Source organism: Pteropus vampyrus, unplaced genomic scaffold (assembly GCF_000151845.1).
Source record: "Pteropus vampyrus isolate Shadow unplaced genomic scaffold, Pvam_2.0 Scaffold68, whole genome shotgun sequence".
NCBI lineage: Eukaryota > Metazoa > Chordata > Mammalia > Chiroptera > Pteropodidae > Pteropus > Pteropus vampyrus.
In genome coordinates, this window is record NW_011888849.1 from 2,490,618 (window position 1) to 2,508,248 (window position 17,631).

At 34.8% G+C, this 17,631-nt stretch overlaps 1 protein-coding gene across 4 annotated transcripts in view; it reads right to left on the reverse strand.

Moving 5' to 3' along the window:
- Nucleotides 1–2,729: 2,729 nt before the first annotated feature.
- The window catches only part of PCGF5 (polycomb group ring finger 5), a 62,858-nt gene continuing 47,956 nt past the window's right edge, over nt 2,730–17,631 (reverse strand). The window contains exons 9-10 of one of the 4 annotated variants that reach the window (XM_011361584.2): nt 14,369–14,428; nt 2,730–3,359 (exon numbers count right to left, since the gene is read on the reverse strand). In XM_011361584.2, the coding sequence (XP_011359886.1) occupies nt 3,342–3,359; nt 14,369–14,428 (78 nt within the window). In that variant the 3' untranslated portion in view covers nt 2,730–3,341. Of the gene's footprint in view, nt 8,377–14,368; nt 14,429–17,631 lie in introns of all 4 variants that reach the window. The other 3 variants (XM_011361583.2, XM_011361586.2, XM_011361585.2) reach the window with 3 other exon arrangements.

The window sequence follows — 17,631 nt, forward strand, 5'->3', positions numbered from 1 at the left end:
AGGCAGGTATTTTACTTACATCTCGTGGGTTCTGCTAGTTTAGTGTCCCATTTACATTGGGGTCTCATTTTCCATTGAGGAGAGACTGTAATTCACCCATCTTTCAGGTAATCAGGGGTGGAACCCAAACTGGAATTGGAGCTGCATCCCTCCAGCGCCTGTGACAGGACAGGGCTGTGGGGAAAGGGCAGCCAGGACCTCCGTGGAGACAGGAGAGCAGGCAGCTCCTGAAGGCCACGCGCTCCCCCCCTGGAGCTGGAGGCTGGGCCTCCAGGAAGGGCAGGGCTGCAGCTTCTGCGGGGGCCCTGGTTACGGGGCCCTGGGTGGGGCTGCTGGAGAAGGCTTTTCAGGATCCTTTCTCCCACCTGCTGCTCCTGCTCCAGGTTTCCTAAGGAAGGGGTGGGGGTTGGACGAGGCCGCTTCTCTCCAGTTCCACGGCTCCTTCCCACTCTGTTGAGCTGAATTCCCCACCTCCACCTCGAGCTTCACCCATGACCTAAAAACTTAAGTTACACTGAATTTAGGCACAGTGCGGCTGGGGTAAGGGAGGGTTTGTGCAAAGGAACCCACTTTTCTCCACGGTCACTTATGTTCATCTTGAGTACCAGCAACAGTGGTCTGGGACCTTCCGTTTTTCCTTAGCTGGACCACTGCTCTGGGCTTTTAACCTGTTCCCATTTTTATGATAGACCCCTACCCACCCCACCCGCCTTTATAATCTATTCTTCACAAAGCTCCCAGAGTGAAAAGTTAAAAATATAAACAAGATTATGTTACTATCTCGGTTAAAATTCTCCAGTCGTGCTCAGAATACAAGCTTGAAAAGAGGGCCTAAAAGTGTCTTCGTGACCCCGCCCCTGCCTTCTCTCCTGTCACTCTGTCATTCGCCCTGGCCACCCTGGCTCTCTGCGTGTGGCTGGGCTACAGGGAGCTCTAATTACTTTTTCTCAGGAATATTCTTGCCACTGCTCTTTGCCTGGCTAGCTCCGGCTTCTCTTTCATGCATCCGTTTAAATGTCATTTTCTCAGAAAAGTCTATACCTCCCATTCTCTTACAATTTTCTTCAGAACACTTACCATTCTTTCGTTACTTATTTGTGTTTAATGTCGAGTCTGTCCCCATTCTGAAAGCTCCATTAGAGTAAGGGTAGAATCTGGTCGGTTCACCACCACCTGTATCCCCAGAGTCTAGCACAGCGCCTGGTATACAGTGGTGCTCAAAACAATGTGTCGACCACAGGAATGACATACATGCTGTGTCATCTTAGGTGCACACAGGCTTCCAAGTGTTCCTCCTCTATGCTGGAGGGGCCAGGAGGTCTGAGCGCAACCTTCTAGATCTCTCAGACCCGGAGAGCCAGTGGCCCTGAGCACAGAATCACCCTTGTTAAGAGAAAGACCTGTGTTAAAGACCCAAATGCATCTCTGGTGATTCCAAGTTGTTTACATTCACTTTCACATCATTAAAACTGGACTAAGAATGCCTCTCTCAGAGTTCTGATTATTAAATGGGTGTGAGAGAGGGAAGACACTTGTAAAATGCTTGCTTTGTGCTAAACCCTATGCTGGATCCTTTCTGTATTAGCACATTCAGTGGGAATGAGTTTTATGAGCTCCCATGTGATTAGCATAGCTCTAGGTAAGCAAGATTTAAATTATTTGACAGTATTTCAGCTCACAGCAAATCGGAGTACATTGATTGTCCATTTGGTTATGGTGGCAATTGTGGCACCACAAATCCCATGCAAGAGATATGGGTGTCATGCAGGATTCTATGTGGCTTCTAGCACGATACTGTCTGCAAATTCCCCAGCCATTTAAAAAGCAGAGGCTGGCTTCTCAGCTTCTCTAGCCTAGCCGGAGTACAAGACCTTTGTAAACTAGTGGAAAGACCAGAACTGAGACTGTGTTGACAAAACACTCTTAAGGACTGGGTGAAATGGACCCCCCCTTCCTCAAGTGCAAGTGTGGCAGATTGATAAGCAGGTCACAGAGCTTGTCCCTTTCCTTGGGGCTTGACTATGTCCTCCATTCCCTGAGGCCTTACCCTCAGGTAGGTAAGGCCAGTGAGTTCTGGCCAGTGATGTGAAAAAATGTGTTACATTTTTGTGTTACATTTTTGAGCAGTTTTCATGCATAATCTTCCGTGCTCTTTCCCATTTTGCAACATGTTGAGGAGGCTGAAGCTAAAAGATGGAAGGAATGAAACATTACTAAGATGGTACTTTCCATCCCTGAGGCTTCTACCCACCTCCATGGCATCACTAAGACAAGACAAAGCTTCAGGCATCAAAGTAACAGTAAGGCAGAGATATGAATCACTGCAACTTTGCTGACTTGAAAGTCTTACTTTCGCCTAACTAGAATTCCTGAGGCAAGTATACACAAAGGTATTAAAACAAAGCTGTTATCTAATTGGATAAAGGAAGCAGCCTTTCAATTCACTTGGGCCTTTCTTTGATACTCAACTACATTCAAAAGATTCTTTGGTTTTGATTAACAATTGTTAAACAATTTAGAAATTGTTCTAAAGTGTACATATGTACACTTCAAGTATTATTTGAGGAGCAGTCTGCCATCTTAAAGCTAAGCAGCTCAGGAAACTTTAGGAAATGTTTATGATTTCCAATATTCAACAAATTTCAATAAAATTTACTAGGGTAGTACTTAATGGATACTTTTAAACAGGTTGAAATCTATTACTACTATTAAGGATGACAGACAATAAATTATGCAATCAAATTTTTTAATAACAAAGATACTAATTTTAACATGGTCAAATATACTTGGCTAAGTCCAGATTTTAAAAAAACAAAAGTATCTAGCCCAACAGTACGACCATACAGCTTTGTACAGAACATTCCATAGATCAACAGAAAATACATTTGAGCACAAAAATAAAAAATATTTAAAGAGAATCTCTAAGCAGCATTTTATTTCTGCAAAACAGACATATATCTTGTACTGATTAAATATCTACAAGTGCTTTTCCTTTACAAAAATACATATATTCTTAATAGACTAAGTCATTAACAATGACCTGGTAATCTTTCACTTCAATTTGAATGATTTATAAGCTAAATCTTACAACCACAAAAAGGTTTTTATTTGTATTAAGATGTTACCACTTTTGACAAAAAAAAAAAAAGCTTATATCTTATATTTTAAAGGAAAATTAGCAACATAACTGTACAATATATTCTATGACACTTGTATTTAACGTGAGGGCTACTCTATTAAAAACTGGTGCTTGCTGTTGTGTTGCCAGATGCAGGAACGCAGCGGAACACTGGTGCTCCCCTCACAGGCTCTTGTCGTGGACCACAGCTTCATAAGGACACTTAGGCCCCATCCCCATTCTAAAAAATACAGCAGAAGAAAACTGACCCCAAACAATATTAGGCTGATCCCATTACATTTCTAATGTGTACAACTCCTGCTCCAGTGGACTGATGTGAAGTCTATGGATAAATAATCTATTTAGTATATGTTGCCCAGAAATATTTAATCTTCATTTGTACTAGATTAGCTTCCCATTCCACGAAACTCTGAAAGACGAAAGAAAACTAGACCCAGTATTTAACATATCAGCTTCGATTGACTCTAGATTTAAGGATGATGAAAATTAAAAAGCATTTCTGAACAATGTCTCAGTATGGAATATTAGAAAAGGGGGTATAACAGGTATACAGACACATTGTAATAAGCATTTAAAAGAATTAAATTATCTAATTTCATCTGAAAAGGAAGTGCTCAAGCATTTTAACTGTTTGAAAATATAGTAAGAACAGCAAGTAAACACACTATTTGTGGAAATTACACTAGGAATAGAACCACTTTTAAGTTATTGGGAAAATGCCATTGTAGGGAAAATTATGAAAACTATATTTAAGTACATTTTAATGAACTTTCAAGCTGATGTTTTTCTACCAAAATACTTACTGGAATATATATGTCAAGTGGTTATTTTGTGCTTTCAAAGGGTTTTGGAGTCTCTAGTATATTTAACATTTTTCATTCTTCATAAGCCAGACCTGGCAGACGTGTTTTGTTCCTTACTGTAGGGATATATATACACACATATATATATACACACACATATATATCTTGATAATAGCATTTCATGTTTTTGTTTCTAATCCAGAAAATTAAAGTTATGGCAAACTCATTTGTTTTTGCAATTCCCCCACAACCAACATCTTAATGTGTAATGCTTAGCTTGCTGGAAAATTCAGATATACCAGATAAACCAGAGTATGTACTGGAATGGATCCATTTTAAGCCTGTCCAAGGAGGTTTACTGAGCGGCGTGTCAGAAAGACTTCATAATGTGAGCTTTACCTCTGAGGTGGCACACAGTGTGAACTCCCAAAGAGAACGGTGTAAGGAGAGTGCTTAACTTGATGGATATGCTCTTGATCTGAGACGTTTGCCAAATGTGGCTGTATGGTTAAATTCTAATAACAATAAAGCAATCACTGAGAAACAAGACAAGGAGCTATTACTTCAAAAAAAAAAAATAGGCCTTTATGAAAATTTTACTTTTGAATACAGAAAAAGCATTTACATATGTGAGTCTAACAGAATGTACTATTTGCTTTACAAGCATGTCAGAACTTTTTACCAAAGTTTGTCTTTGAGATAATTTCTCATGTTACTAAGGACCCAGGAACCAAATAAGTATAATTTTTGTCTATATTGCCTCCATGGAATAAAAAGCTTCTCAAATTAGAATTTAAAATCTCAATTTCAACCTTCTTTTCAAAGTATGGATTTCTCCCACTTTTTATCCAGAGGGAGGCTATTTGTTATATTTATATCTTTCTCACCTTTGAGGATTTCCTAAGATCTGTCAAATGGTGCTGGAAAAACAAGGGACATATTTGAAAGAAAGTGTGCTCTGATTATTGCAAGAAATAGCTGTACTTGATAGATCTCACCATGAAAATTCAGTTTAAAACCTTTCTTTGGTGACATTTTAGCAATTACTTAAGGTTATTGCCTAACATAAAATTAAACTGCAGTCTAAAAATTGCCAACCTCCAAACTGTTAAAACTGTCTCTCCAACATGGTTATTAATTAGCAGTAAAATCTTTGGTGATATGTATTTTCTTAGGAAAATCTTTTAAAAAGAGATTACTCTAACTTATGAGCGCCTATTTAGATATGAAATCATAAGAGACAGGTACAGATAACTCAAAATTTATGCAGCAAATCTAAAACAGAAATGCACATTGCAATGAGGCACTTTCTCTTAAATATTTCAATAAAGCTAAACAGTTTATAATATTATATAACATATCTTTTTTCTCTTAAAGAATCATTTAAATTTAGATTACATTAGAGTATATAATATAGTTGAGCAAACTCATTACATTTATAAAATGTGGCATTAGTAGTATGGGACATTTTTTCAATGAATAAAGAAATAATATACTTAAAGTTGGTAAAGGACATTATCCAAGGTGCCTTGCACCCCAGATTGAATGCACTATTACCTCATCAATGAGCCTTTTTTGTACTTCTTAAAAGTATTTTGTTAATCGAAAGAAAAGGCCATATTTTGAATTTAACTGATGTGACTACAGTTAAAGTGTCTATAAACCACAGGCCTTTATACCCAAGGTTCCTTGACCCTTTTACAAATATGTCTAAGGTTGAGAAAACATTACAAAATCTTTTGTGGAAGTAAAGTTGTTTCAGTTTGTTACTTAAGGAACAACCGATTAAAGAAAAAACTTAGTTTTATTCTCCAATTTTGCAAATTCAGGTGATTATTCCTAAAAGTCATTTATATAAAGAGTTTATTTTACTAGCACCCTAAGTTTATAAAACTATCCATAAAAGTTGTCTGTAAATTTTTTCTATACCTGGTTTCTTGCAAATTCCACAACCTGACTTAGGGAATAATTGGGGATTTAGTGTATTTCTAGATATGAAAGTAGTCCCATACTTAGAAAATCATAGTTGAAGATATCAAAAGAGGTCAGTTGAAGAAGTCTGTGGTTCCAATAGTAATACCGTATTACTCAGGACCATCATAAAATGTGTACCTTCCCCCAAATGACAACTGATGTTCTTCTTTATGTAAGGTTTTCACATATTTTGGCACATATTCCATTACATTTCAGTAAAAATGATAATATACTAAAACTATTCTAAATTCTAATTGCTTCCTATATATTTCCTTGGAAAATAGTGAAATTACATACGATGAAGCAACAGGCCAAATTTAAAGAGATCACGTACATACAACTCATTTAAGGTTGTTAATTTTGGCTGGAAAATCAAAAACATCCAGGTCTCATTTGTGGTTTTTAAAATGCACTCTCAATGCGCTTTGCATTAAGTCTATTAAAATTAACTTCCATATGTAAAACACTAATCACTGACCTAGATGTAAACAATTTATAATAAATTTTAAAATTTCTTAGGGATTTCATAGCATAACAAAATAATTTCTGTAACTAAAGAGTAAATTCAGTTTTTGGTTGAATGTAATGGTCTGTTCCAAAAATTTTTAGAGTTAACAAAAATCTGTCTTTTAAATTCTGCTTGTGAGCCCTTCCTGGCACAAACACAATCTAACCATGAAATTAAAGTATTGTCATAACCTTTTTCACAAAAGTCAAAACAAATACAGCAAAAAATTTTAATATAAACTTTTTGATTTGAAACAAAGATATGTAAAAGAATTACATTTCAGCCTTTTATATTGTGAAATGCATCAAGATTCAGCTGTATTTTGTATATGTTTCTTAGAGTTGTACAATGTTTTATTTGTAAGAAGCATTTTGAGATTCAGAAGGCATTAATTTGTGATACATTTTACTGGAAAATGTAGCACATCTACCATGTATTCAGTATAAAAACTATGTGTAACACACAGATTGTGCTCGTCAGATTTCTAAAACAAATATTTTTACTAACTTTCAAGACTTTTTCTTAAGTTTCAGAGGTTAACTTGTTTCAAAGCAATTAGTAAAACAATTTCCAAAATTTTTTGAAAACTATAAACTTTAAAATGTTTAAAATGAAGTTCTTCATATAATTTAACAAGACTTTCTCTGACTTATAAACTAATCTCAAAATGAACGGAAGACTTAACAAAACTGCAAAATCAAGGACATTATCATAGCTCTGACCTTAATGAACTTATGTACGGAACAGTAATCCTATTTCCCTTGATTGCTACGGGATCTAAAATGAAATGTCCTCAATCCATTAATTTTGGTTAGCATATTTATCTACTACACTGTATTTATTCTATTTTATGCAAATGGTTTGGAAATGTGATAGGTAACTAACAGTTTTAATCTACAGTTGCTTTGAGACTTTTGAAATCCATAAAACAGTTAATGTTATCTGCTCTAAAGATTCTAATATTTAAAATCATCATAATCTTCTGCATGCCATAATGTCACACACCTAAGGCCAACTTAAAAAGAGAAACAAAAGTACTCATTAAACGTGAGCAACAATGATGCATCCATAAAATGGGTTACACAATGACGTTTCATGAAGCAGCACCCGCTTGTCATAAGGCATTATGAAAGATTAACCTTACTTACACATTAACTTTGTTAGAAGTAAATGTGATCAGCTGCCAACATTTCGAATGGTTGTGACTCTAACTTCAGTTCTCTAGCAGAAGTCACATACATTTTTTCAATCTGGAGGGCTAACGTGTCCTCCTTGTGCAATTGGTAGACTACACTGAAAGATGACTTAAAATGCCTACAATGTGCTCTAAATGTTGAGTAATTGGAATTCTTCCCCTAAAGGACCTGAACTATTTTTTTGCACACGAAAAGCTTACTGAGAACAGGACAGTGGCTCAAAAACCACTTTTCTAAATATATTTCTCATACAAAATAATTTTGAGATATAATAATTATTAGTTTCTTGTGCAATACTCTACTTAAACAAGAATTAATAAAACAGTATGTGAAAACTGTAACACCACAAAGATTGAGCCATATTACTAGTGTAATCAAACATTAGAACAATCTTGGAACAGGCAAGCAAAATATGCAGAAGGCTGAATCATGGCTGCACACCTAACTGATTTCAACCAGCACTTATATTGTACACTGTGAGACAGCACAAATAACTTATGCAGATGGTTCAGTAGCAGAATGGCACTTGGTTTGCTCTTAATAGAAACAACATAAATGCAACTGACAATTTAGAGACAGACAATGGCCTTATTTGCATGCTGAAAATCTGGTTGTGTCCCTCTAGTCCACACACTGTTCGCTGTGCAATCTGTTGATGAGTAAACAAATAGTGCAGGATTCATCTCAGTGGGATCTAGGCCCCTTGGTCTAACCGAAATCAATTCTTGGTCGATACTGCAATACCATGGGATATGACTATAAAATAAAAACAGATGATGAATAAGACTGTGTTTATATAAAAACAATATAGATTATATACAAAAGATTTTAGGAATGCAGGATTATAATTTCCAATATCTGCTGATACTAGTGATTATAACAGTAAGATGACATTAAAACTTGCTATATATTTTAATGAATTTAGTGAGGTAACATATAAATTTCAGTTGTACAACATTATAATTCAATATCGTACACTCTCCTGTGTGCTTACTACTCAAAGTCTAATTTCCCCTTTACTCAATTCACCTTCCTCCAAATCCCCTTTCCCCTTTGGTAACCACTATTCCGTTGACTGTATGATGATAGAGCTGCTGTCTATGAGAGCCCACTGAGTCACAAATGAACAAAGACACCTCCTGCTATGAATCTATGAAATTGGGGTATTTCTCATAAATTGTATTTTTTTAAGTCAATTTAATACTTGCTTTTTAGCATTTAAAAAAAATGTTGAAAAACAAGTAGCTAAATTGTTACACAAAACATTTTGGTTTACTCCCTCCTTTCAATAGTCAGTTGATACTACTATGTATTTGGATTTGATTTTGACATAACTGAATAGTTCAGACTGTCCTTCATGTTGCTCTCTGCAGAAAAGGCACCAAAGGTCAACATGCAGTACTAGAGAGGAAAAAGTTTTTCACCATGTCAAATAGAACCCAAAGTCAAGATGTCGAGAGCCAATGGTTTTCCTTTTCTTAAACCTGCAGATTCCCCCTTTTAAAATGAATTTTTGAGGAGCTACTTTCATGAAACCAAGAAAGGCTGAAATAACCACCATTTCCGCTTCATCTCAGTGTGAGTGAATGCAAATATCCAGTACAGAAAACTGTTTTTCTTTCATATATGTGAAGGGGATAGATTGAGATTCCGTAACCCTGAGAATGACTGTTTCCGTACTGATCGTAGCTGCTACATACTGAGAAAAGCCAGTGTTGGAGACTCTTGCCATTCAGCTCAGGATGGGAGTGGAGGGTGGGAAGGAGTATTCCTACCTCTCATTCTTCCTGGCTGAAGAAGTTAGGTGATGCTACCTCCCAGTTTTCTAAGGGTTGGAGTAAAAGTCGCAGTCTTTCAGGGTTTCTTTGTTTGAAATTGATTTTGGTCTAAATTTTGTTTGCTTGTTTTTATTTTAAGCTTTATTCTGTTCCCTCTGAATCAGAGTATCTGGGAGTGGGGCATAGAAATCTGCATTTTATAATACTCCCACCCAGATTTGGAGACTGCTTCTTAGACATCCAACCCTCACCTTACTGCTTCCCATTCTACCCAACCCACATCTTGCCCATCATCATAATCCTCCTAGCTTTGCTTTCCATTCTCGAGTCTGTTGAATCTGCACACTTTCTGCAAATATTTGTCACTTGTTCTAGAATCCATTCATATAGAGGAAAATCCATCAATTTTACTAGGATGATGGTAGAGAGGGAAAAAAATGACTTGGTTGAAAGTGGTCTGGATTTTCTCAATTTTTGGCTAAAATGGTTTTGTTTTCCCCTCCAAGTAACTGTGTTCTATGACAACATATAAAGTTTAATAATTTAGTTAATGTGTTATAATAACAGAAATTAAGATAAAATTTAAGTTCTATTCATGTTTCAGTTTGTTTTCTATAAGGAAATATGGCATATCACTCCTCTTAGTGTTAAGTGACTGAATGAATGAAACTACGTTTCACAGAGTTGTTAGTCCTAAGCCTCATCATGTACTAAAATAAAGAATATTTTCAAAGTGTATATTTCAAATTTGATGTTAGAAAGTGATAAAATTAACTTTGATGTACTATTTTTCTTAAAATGTATTCTTTATCATAGAAGTAACTTGGCTTTACTGTAGATGTGGAACATACAGAAAAGCATCAAGAAAAAAAGGAATGTCATTTAAATGCCACCATCCTAAGATGTTCACCATAATCATTTTATTGTATATCCTTCTAGGTTTTTGTCCAGGTACTTAATTTTTTTAAAAACTGGAATCATGCACATATTGTTTGATGAATAATTTTGCTCATTTAAAAATTCTATAAATTTATTTCTATACTACTTAATATGGTCCTATGTAATCATTATTAAAGGCTGTGTATAATGCCTTTATAGAAATGAACCATAAGTTATCAATAAATCTTTTTGCTATTGTTTTATTCCTTTTTTTTTTTTTTTGCTATTATAAATTAATTTTGACCCAATGATTTACTGTCTAGTCCCTGCTCCCCACTTTACCCTCCACCCCCCGGTTGGTTCCTAGAAGTAGAACTAACTGCTGACTCAAACAGCAAACAAATTTTAAAAGGCTTTCTGATAAATACTTTCAGGCAAGAAAGTGGACTTAAAGTTGTTCTAGTTTTACACTTTCAAAAGAAATATGAGTGTTCATTATTCAACAGCCTCATCAGTAATGAGTGCTATCCTTTCCTCCCTCTTAATTTGGCAATTTAATAAGCATAAAATAGTATTTTATTTTTTTCATATCTTCTAAACTATTTTTGTATGTTTATTAGCCAGTTTTGTTTCCTTCTTTTGTGACTTGCCTAATCATGTCTTTTGTTCATTTTTCTATAGAAAGTCAAACTTTGTCTTATAGATTTGTATGAATTCTATTATGTATTAAGGACATCAAACCTTTCTGTCATATATTGCTATTATTTCTTTAGTTACAGTATATTTGCCATGTACTTTTCAGTATTAATAGTAAACTGTCTTTTTTTTCCTTTTACATGTACAATGAGAAAGGCCATCCCCACTCAGATTTGTTATTTAACTATATTTTCTTCTTTGTCTTTGATGGTATAATTTTTAATATTTATTAATTTAAGCCATGAGAAATTCACATGATGTGAGATATGGACTGAATCCTGCCGCCCCACCAATAGTTCCAGTACAGTTTATTGAAAACACACCCCACTAGATCACACTCCACCCCCAACATCTGAGTTCACCGATTTCCCCTGACAACTGCCAGTGACTAGCTTTGCTCCAGCCCCACTAGCCTCCCTGCAACCTTCAACCAACCAGACAGGACCACTCCTCCGGATCTCTGCACTGCGTTCCCTCAGCTGGAGTGCCTTACCCCAGATATACACGTGGCTATTTCTCTTCTTTTTGATCAAAAGTCACCACCTCAAAGAGGTCTTCCCTTGGCATTCTTATCTAAAATATTATTTTTTACTTCTAACGCTGTAGTTTATTTACTTTTTTTGTCTGCTACCATCATTAGAGTGTAGCACTGTAAGAGAAAAGGTTTTTCGTTTTCACTTCTGTGTCCTCAGGGCCTAAGAAAGTGCCCAGTTAAGTACTTGATAGATATTTGTTAAATGAATCTTTTTTCCTCCACTAATTTGAAATATTCTCTTTATAGATTCATACATACTACAGTCTGTTCCTAAGATGTTCCTTTTATTCATATGTCTAAGTTAGTATTCTATTTTAATTAAGCTTTAAAACACATTTTAGTATGAGGCAGCACACATGCCCTCTCATTACCCATTTCAAAAATGTGGCTGACCAGGAGTGCTAGGTTCTATTTGGTGATAAACTTTAGAATAACTTTGTCAAGTTAAACAAGGAACTGATAAACGTGTGTTTAGAATCTCATTAAATTTTATAAATTCATTATGGGGAAAATTGACATCTCTAATATTTCATATACTTAAATTTCCTGTGCATGAAGTGATATTTTGGCTATATATGAGAACGTCTTTGATCTTAGGAAATACATGCCGAAGTATTTAGTGGCTTACTGTCATGATACTTGCAATTTATTTCCAAACGGTTCCACAAAGAAACGATAGATATATTTTTAAAGAGAATAAGATTAGGAGAGAGGAAAAAGAGAGGGAGAGAACATGGGGGCAGAAATGTAGCAAAATATTAATTGGTAAATCTACATAAAAGTATAGGATATTCCTTTGTACTTCAACTTTTTGTATTGAAAATTTTCAAAATGAGAAGATGATAGGAAAAAGTGTTACTTAACATTAAGTTTTATCAAATACCTTTTCAGCATCTATGATTTCTATTTGACTTTGTATGTGTTTTTATATATAATATGTCTCCAATATATCATTTCTCTCTCCAATATAAAGCCATTCTTGCATTTCTGATAGAAGCACTATTCTGTCTAGCTTTATTCTTTTAGTATATTTAGTATATTACTTATCATCTTTATATATTAAAAATGAAATTTGATACGTTTTCTAATTGGGGGTTTTCTGTCAGTTCTTGCTACCATGATTAGTTACTTTTATAAAATGAATTTGAAAGAATTCATTTTTCTTTTCAATGATTTAAAACAATTTAGAATGGGAAGGATCTATTCCTTGAAAATTTGAGAGACTGTGACCATAAAACTATTTAGGTATCCTTTGGGGAAATAATTCTTGAATAATTTTTTTTATGTCTTTCATTACTCAGTGATTTAAGTTTCTTTCTTTTGGGGTAAATTTTGGTCCACTGGTATTTTCCTAGAAAACTGCCCATGTTAGGGAATTTTCACAAAATTTAAAAATTTAATAGTATAACAATTTAATAGTATAAAGCTATACACATAATAAAAAAATGATAATTTTCCTTGAAATTTTCTAGCTGAATTTTGGCTAACAGTGCAACCTATTAATTACAACTTTCTGACAGGAGTATAATCCATAATGAAGTGTTTAAGAAAAAAAGGGAAATTTGTGTGGATTATTGAAAATTTGGTTTTACTCCAGTTGTTCTCCAATATTTTACATCAGTGTTAAGAACATCTTTATTTCTAAGGAAATAAATAGGCATCAATGCCAACAGTGAAAGCAAAAAGCATACAGGTCTGAGTTATAGCTAAAGGCAGGGGCATCACTACAATTCATCATCCCCAAATCATCTGTGAAGCTAAAACATCTGTATACTTAAGATATATACAGATCTCATCAGCTCAGTTACATTATTTACTCAACCCTCATCTTAACTGCATAATGTTAGGAGAAGGATAATTTTTTCCCCCTGAATGACTTTCTCTTGGCCTTTATAGAAGTTAAATTGCCTACCCTATTGCTAAAAAACCAGTACTTAATCAGTGTATATTAAAAAGCATGCATTTTAATGATAGTGTGTGGATTTCAATATCATAGCACTGACAATAAAAATTGAGAAAAATTCTATATGAACTGCTAATTTAATGTTTTTGATTAGTGATTTGAAGTGGTTCTTTTAATAATGAACATATATTCATCTCAACTCCAAAACATCAGAAGATTACTAGTTAAGTTCATTAAATGATAATTACAACTCTCCTTTCTTAGCAAATAAGACTAATTTCTAGAATAAAAGAACAATGAGGATTTTTAAGAAATGCTATGCTTAATCCTTAGATTAAGGTTGATCATAAGTCATCTCTGTACTCAACTGTAATTCCTATAAACTACCCATAGTCTCTTCTAGTTTCCCCAATTTTTAAATCGTATGACTATTAAACTTTCCTCAGATTCACACTGAAGTTTTCTCAATGAATTATCAAATTAGTTCATTATTATTTCTGTATTAAAAGAGATAACCGAAGTACTTAGGGCAGGGCCTAGGAAGCAAGCTCACAATTACATGTAGCTATTGCTGTTGGTTTCACCTCATCTGGTGTTTTATCTTTCACTTGTGGATGAATGACTGAGTTTAAAAAAAATAACACTTGCACAAAGAAGTGTTAAGTAAGGAGCAGAGATTTTTCAAGGGTTGAAAAACTGGTAATTATTAAAAATTTCTGACTCAAAAATAATGACTTTAACATAATTTCATTTTTAGTTTAGTAAAGTTAGATATTTTAAGAAAACTAAAATAATGGAAAACTTTGGGGACATAATTTGAAAAGATGAAGTTCTATAGTTTAACAAAGTATTAGTTTTGCAAAGTTACATGTCTTAGGAAATTGACTTTGGGATGAAAGCAATCCCCACCGTGGCAGCATCGGGAAGGTCATATGTACAGTCGTGAGTGCCTCTTACCTGATACAAAGGGCCATCCTGAGAGCAGACTTGCGAAGCTGAGCAGTTCAGACACCGAAACTGCGGAGGAGATGAACTCATCAGATAAGAGGCATCCACAACTGGATACATATTTCAAACTGATTATTTAAAATATTTTAACGTCAAACATGAGTCAACATGATTAATTTTAAGTAAACACTTTCTAAAATATGGTAGTTGTTTTTTAAAAAAATTAACAACTTAGTGACTGGTAAAATTTAGCTTGAAATAATTTTAGTATCTAAATAGGGGTTTTGTTTATCTGCAAATATTTTACCACAGTGGTGGCCTATTCTTTCCATCTTCTTATCAAATACTAATAATTCCTGGGAAAACCCTCGCCTCTTCAATCTAAGAGGGGCAGCCTCTTTTTCCATCACTTCCTGTGATGAATCTCTTCTACATCTCTTCTTTAGCTACCTCCTGAAAGTAACACTGTTTAAGGATCTCAGGGCTCTGAGAGGGGCATGAAACTTGCTTCAACCTATAAGGAATCCGTTAGCTGTTTTAGATTATATTCTTTCAATTGCTCAAGTTAGATTCTTAGTCTCCCTGTCTATTTTAATACCATCAGTGTGAGCAACTTGAGTCTACATCTTATTCATATTTTCAGTCTTAATAGCAGAACTGGCACACAGCAGCCACTCAAAAAATGTTTATGAGTATATCAATGAATGAACATATTTCAAAACTGAGTAGTTTCGTTTGCAAACTCACTTTTAACAGTTTAACCATTCATATTAAAAAATCATTCCTAAACTCTTGATTTCTCAATATATGCTAAACATAATTATGCATATGTGAATTCAACACTGCATGCCTCTGCAAAATGGAAAAAAAAATACAGGAAAATATGTGATGTATAAATTAACTAAAATAAATCTAATATCCAGAACAGTTTTTTAAAAGATATGCTTTGAAAGAATACTTAAGTAAGCAACGATTAAAACAAATATGTTGGCAACTTTTAAAATAAAAGTTTAGAAATTTCCCATTTCCTCAAAGACTTTAGCAAGTCTTTTTCTAGAAGTTAGTACTTGAATTTCTGCACAGGGCTCATCAAACACTGTTAAGACATGCTCAGCACTGCCATCCTTGGCAACCTTCCCTTTCTCTCTGAAGAGTCCCCAAACTCTGCCTTTCAGACTTTGCCTAACTATTCAAGTCCCAAATAGCATTTAATAAGAGTAAAGAGTTAAGGTGGAAAGAGGCAATTTCATAAAGTAATTTTTCCCCTCATTCATCTCTTTGGTATCAGTCAAGATAGATATTTGCTTTTCCTAAAACTGCTTGATAATTAAAGCAAAGCAAGACAAACATGGTGACGCAACTTTAGATATGGGCTGGTAGGGGTTGCTGGAAGATAAAACCAACCAGGTTCATCTGGGAAAGAGGCTGTACTGAGAGTGGGTACTCAACATATCCAAAGAAAGATGAGCAGAAAGACCATGAGCTCATGATGAAAGCTGAAGGTGAACAGTAAGCTCTCGGATGAGAATAAGTGTAGGAGAGAATTATAATAATAAAAGCTAACATACATAAGCTATTAATAAAATAACTGTGTCAGGCACTCTGCTAAGTATTTTAATATTTAAAAAAAAATCTTACTAAAAATTTTCAAGATAAGTTTAGGTATCCAAATTTTAATGATCAAAAACCTGAGGCAAAATTAGGAAACAGGACACAATTGGGAGGAAATAGCTGCAATATATATAACAAAAGATTAGTATCCAGAATACATAAAGAGCAGCTAGGAGTCAGTAAGAAAGACAAACATCACATGGGAAAAAAAGGCAAGCAATGGATATGAAAAGAAACTTCACAGAAGAAATACAAAACTGATAATATGCAGTGTTGGTTGAGGACGTCAGAAAATGTACATTCATACCTTACTGGCATGATTATAAATAAAATGCTAAAACCTTTTTATTAGAGGACAATTTGTTAGTACCTATCAAAATTTAAAACATGCATACTGTTATAAATACACATTTGGAACCTAGCCAATGAATATGCTTGCACATGTGCAAAAAATTACATGTACTGGAATTGTATTGCACTGCTTAATGTCAAAAAACTTGAAAAAAATCTAAATGCCCACCAAAGGGGAAGTATTAATCAAATTATGGTACAGCCACACAAACTTTACTGATTCCCCATAAGACATATTAGCAAATGAGAAAAAATGTTGCAGAACAATACATGATTCCATTTGTTTCAAAAAATGTGATGAACACTGCATGGATAATATAAACAGAGTTCATGTATTAGATTGCTGGTTAGTCTAGACAACTAAGTTCCTTCCACACTGAGATCTAATTCTGTAATTCTGTACCCCAAATTTAGGGATGTGGAAGCCACAGGGCAAGCCAGTGGTCGTGGATCACATCTTCTAAAATCCTATTACTCAAAGTGTGGTCCAAAGGTCAGATGCACTGGCATCCCCTGGGAGCATGTTAAAAATGCAGAGCCAGAGGAGAAAAAGAACAATTAGGGGGATCGTTTCATAAACTATATAAATGTCTAACCAATGTACTGTATACTCGAAACTAATAATAAAATTTTTTTTAAAATGCAGAGAATCTTGGCCCCACCCCAGACTTACTGAGTTGGGATCTTTATTTTACCAAGATCCCCAGGTGATTTATTCATATTAAAGTTTGAGATGCATCAGTTTAAATAAAAAGTCCATTTTCTCCTACTAATAAGCAAAAGATGAACCAACATTAATAAGCCAATCTTGAGGATGACAGTCTTGAGTTTAACAATCTGGAGGCAGCAATACCATTATGAACTGAAACATTTCTGAGAGTCAGCTAAGTCTGACCACATATTTGATTCCTAAAGATAAAAATCTTTCAAAAATGTGTCACAATGAAGATAAGGATCCAGAAAGAGCAGAGACCATAGCAAATAAGCTGAGCCTGAAGTGGAATTGCCTCAGGCTAAAGGAAATGAGTGGTACAGATGCTGTTTGGTACAGGGAGCCCTATCCCTGCTCTTAAGAAATGGAGGCAAAATCGATTTCCCAGAGATTATTCCTAAGAGTCTACAAACAGAAGGTGAAGAGGTGGCTGATACAGTGGCTTTGCATGAGGCAAAAGACCCAGAGGGGCAGAGGCGGTATCCAACATGTGGAGGGAAGAAAAAACACAGACTTTACTCAGAGACCCAGAAGAACGCAGAACATGAGGAGATGGCTCACAGCACTGAACAGAATAAAAAACTGCAAAGGTGCCAAA